General features: G+C 35.4%; 1 protein-coding gene across 1 annotated transcript in view; it reads right to left on the reverse strand.

Annotated features, from left to right (window-relative positions):
- Positions 1-3,126, reverse strand: part of LOC104628848 — a 7,106-nt gene extending 3,980 nt beyond the window's left edge. The window contains exons 1-3 of the mRNA XM_010297561.1: positions 3,122-3,126; positions 2,421-2,516; positions 1,135-1,182 (exon numbers count right to left, since the gene is read on the reverse strand). Of these exons, the coding sequence (XP_010295863.1) occupies positions 1,135-1,182; positions 2,421-2,516; positions 3,122-3,126 (149 nt within the window). The remainder of the gene's footprint in view (positions 1-1,134; positions 1,183-2,420; positions 2,517-3,121) is intronic.
- Between the last annotated feature and the right edge of the window lie 1,240 nt (positions 3,127-4,366).

A 4,366-nucleotide genomic window follows, 5' to 3' on the forward strand; every position in this document is an offset into this window, starting at 1 on the left:
AGTGCCCTTTGCTTTCAGATGTGTGAAAGTAGTATTACAGCTTAACCAAGAATAAGGAGCTATGGTAGACACTTGGTCTTTGAAGAGAAGCAACTCAAAGCTAAATGGAGTTGTTGGGAAATGGAAACTGTGAAACGGAAGCAGGAGCAAGGAAAGAAGAAGATCAACACATTTGCCTTATGCAATGGAGAATTTGTACACTAAAGTCAATACTGTTGACTGGAGTAGTAGAGGCCAATGCGATAAGAATTGTAAGTGGAGAGAAAGACTAGGGTGGACTCTAAAATATTGTTAGTTTACACATAGGGTAGAAATAACTAAAATTCAAGTCAACAAGATTATTTGCATTAAACATAATGGAAGGAAGGAAACCCTCAGATGCATGTGGGGTTTTCAGAGAAAAACGTATTAGCTTAAGAAAAATTACCCTTATTCATGCTCAGAGAAACGATAGAAAACCCTCTCTCCTTCCCACCACCTCACCATTTTGAGGTGAGGGAAGGAGAGAGGGTTTTCTATCGTTTCTCTGAGCATGAATAAGGGTAATTTTTCTTAAGCTAATACGTTTTGGTGAGGTGGTGGGAAGGAGAGAGGGTTTTCTATCGTTTCTCTGAGCATGAATAAGGGTAATTTTTCTTAAGCTAATACGTTTTTCTCTGAAATTTTTCAAAGCCATCATAAGTACAATATATGTAACTATGACTACATTTAGATAAATATATCCTCTGCTTGATGTTCCTTAATTTACAGCAACAAGCCAGTATCCTACCAGTCATGCCACTGAAATATCATCACACATATTTTTAGCTCAATGTGACTGCTCAAGATAAAACCCAAAATACTAGAATGTAGCTGATCTACTACAACAGATTACATACTTCTTTCATTTACCTTCGTAACGAGAACAGATCAAGCAGTTTCCACTAACAATTACTGAAACAGGAGCTGAACCCAACTAAGTCTACTTCAAACTGGGGGTACTGAATACCTTCTGACTGTGGTTTTGGACAGAAAATTTCCATAGGTATAAATTGAAGCATTCAGTATTAAAAAACCAAACCAAACCCAAAAAAGAGCACTCCGTTATATATGTAAACTGCAGTTGTGATGTAAGTATTTCAAGAGTAAAAATACCTTCTCTTTTTCATAATCTTCTTTTGACCTTTTCTTTTTTGTGCTGTCCTAAATAGAATGAAAAACAAAAACCATGACAAAATTATTTCAGGAAAAAGATAGAAATCCCAAAAGCAGTCTGACCCATTGTCTTTTTCTGTCTACTGAAGGTCATTCTTCAAAGCTGTTCTTTCTACCTTGCAGTTAAATAGTAAAAATATGAAAAAGCCATAGCTTTGATGCAGCTGCTAATTTCCTGAACCAGCAGTGTGAAAAGGTCTGTACAGAATCAGATATCAGAGTACTTGCAGTACAGGTAGAGAGCCTCTGGAAAGGATACCACCTATCACTACTGTAACCACATATATGTCTAACATATAACAGTCTGGAGTCTTTATTCATGCCCATCTCCGCTGATCAGGTAGGGGTTAAGCAGGTATTTCCATGGACTTTTCTGCCTTCCAATTTCAGCAGTAAGGGTATCTGTGTGCCCTTTTATGTAGCAAAAGTTTTCAAACTCCCATTAGCACAAATTCATAGGTGTATGCAAACAGTGATTCATGACAATTTATACCACACTGAATTAAGTATTCCAGTGAAAGCCTGTGATAAAGACTACAAACAGAATCTTAACAACTCCCTGTATTATTAATATTTAGGCACGAAGTACAATTACTATCCACTGTAACACAGAAAAATGCTAACATAACAGAACAAATTGCCTCATATATCTTCTCCACTTCTTTGTTCATTCAGTAAGTCTGTGGATGTACATTGCTTTGCTTTTGGAAAAAGACACACTCAGTTTATTATGTATTTGGGAAAGGCTCAGTTCTCCAACAGGAAACTACTCAGTTCAGAGATATTTAGAAAGGCAATATTCTGGCCACTGATATCCTGCAATACCTGTATTTTCACAGATGGTGTTCAGTTAAATAGCATATTCTTAAGAATTTCACAGAACATTTTAATTTTTTAAGTGCTAATGTATTAAAACTAAACATTTGAGCAGCACAAAAGCTGCATGTCTGAATTCAGAAAAATAGCTAAAAATGATGGAATAAGGCATGTCCATTTTTTAAAGATCAAATTATTTCTGCCAGGCACTGTGGCCAGTGGAGGTAGATTCCTGATTACACCTGGAAGATACAAGTGCAGCTAAGCTACAACAAGAATGCATGCTTTAAATTTGGAAGATTTAAAAACAAACAAACAAACAAAAACCGGTATGTGCAAGTCAGAAACGTTTATGTCTTAATAACACAGATCAAGAAAACTTCCCAAGGGTAACACATCTGTATATTTACCTTGCTGTCTGACTCGGATTCAGAAGTTGAGCTTGTTGAAGATTTCCGTGAGGAGCGATACTTCTTCTTCCTTCTTTTCTTTCCTTGCTTTTTATCCTATCCACAAATATTGGGGGAAAAAAGAAACACAGAACCCTGAATTTAATCTCACGAGAATTAAAAAGACCTACATTAAATGTAAAGAATAGGGAACACCAAATTCCTACAAGTTATCATGTTCTCTTGAGGAATAAAGTATACTACAATTGATTCTTTTAGAGGAGGACCTTTATAACTCTTCTGCATTGAAAAAATAGCAACTGGGGAAAAATCCAGGTTCTCTAGATTCTGTTTATTATTTAGATGTGTGCTGTAGAATCTGATTATCTGTAACAAATATTTTTACTAAAAAGTAAAAATGGTGTGTTTGCATTTTTATGATCAGATGGGGGATTCTATTGAAAAAGCATACAATTCAATGTTAAAACAGAAATGGATACAGTTTACAAGCTAGCACTCAAAATTCATAGTGTTCAAAATGAAAATTATTTAATAGATATGTATCTAAAATTCACAACATTATTAGATGTACCAAATGCATACAAATTGAATAGTTTTATGCAAACCAAGCCCTCGAACAATATTCTAAAATATATTACCAAAAATCTGTTAATTAAGTTTCATGAACAAAACATGTTAGGTTCTAGTAAGTTAATTCTTACCTCATCTTCTGAATCAGATGAACTGCTGGAAGAATCAGAGCTTGATGAAGAAGAGGAAGATGAAGACAACTTGACCAAACACAACAAAAAGTGAAGCTTGTGAGATGCAGCATTTTGTCTCGTGAATAGTCAAAAGTCCATCCAAACACTTCCTTTAAAATCTCTTCATTTGCAATGTATTATCAATGAAATTTTACTTCCAAGAAGCTGATCTTACATAGATTTTCTTAAATAGAAGTGTAAAAAGTGACTCCTAACGTTTTTCATGTAATAATATATATTTAATGCTTTTCTCCTCCCTTTAAACAGAAGTAAAATTCTCTTTGTACAGAATGTAAGCCACCTCTCTAAAATAAAAATCAGTCAATTAAACAGCTAAATTCAAAGTTACAGCTATAGTCTGTCTTTCCAAGAGAACTTAAAGGACAAATAGAAACAACATCAAAGCAAAAAAAAACCTCAGAAAAATGAAAATTTTGCTCACCCTATTAGATTTCTTCTTTTCCTTTTTCTTTTTCTTAAAAATAGAATAAAACAAATGTTACTTCGGCATCATGTTTTTTTGTCGTGCATTTAGGTTTATGTACTTTGATGCTGGCTTTTAAAATGTATTTATGTCATTCTGTATTGGCAGCATAGACGATAAATCCAGTTCCAAACACAGATTGTATTAAATTGAAAATAACTTACCTCTTTCTTTTTGGAGGAACTCTCGTTTCCCCCCAGTAATTTCTCCCTGTGTTTTTCCAGTTCTTTCCTCCAATTCTGAAAACAAAACCAAACAGAAACAGTGACATGAGCATCATTTCCAAACAGCTTTTTTTAAGAGACCTTTTTCGAAATCCTGTCCTCTACCTGACATTATGCAGTTTTCACAAAACCCACAGAAAATAAACAACATATAATGCTAACCAAGGCTATAATGCATTTGATTTTACAGATGATAAATATGAATCAAAATACTTTGTTAGTTCATACCTTAATGTTGAAGTTTGGATTTAAGAAATTGTCATGCATATCAAACACGACCAGCAGGTCGAGGGAGGTGATTCTGCCCCTCTACGCAGCTCTCCTGAGACCCCACCTGGAATACTGCACTCAGCTCTGGGGCTCCCAACATAAGAAGGACATGGATCTGTTGGAGCAGGTCCAGAGGAGGGCCATGAAGATGATCAGAGGACTGGAGCACCTCTCTTATGAGGCTGAGTTGGGCTTGTTCAGCCTGGAGAAGAGGCGGCTCCGGGG

The sequence above is a fragment of the Phaethon lepturus genome, unplaced genomic scaffold (genome assembly GCF_000687285.1).
Source record: "Phaethon lepturus isolate BGI_N335 unplaced genomic scaffold, ASM68728v1 scaffold952, whole genome shotgun sequence".
In the NCBI taxonomy this organism is placed as follows: domain Eukaryota; kingdom Metazoa; phylum Chordata; class Aves; order Phaethontiformes; family Phaethontidae; genus Phaethon; species Phaethon lepturus.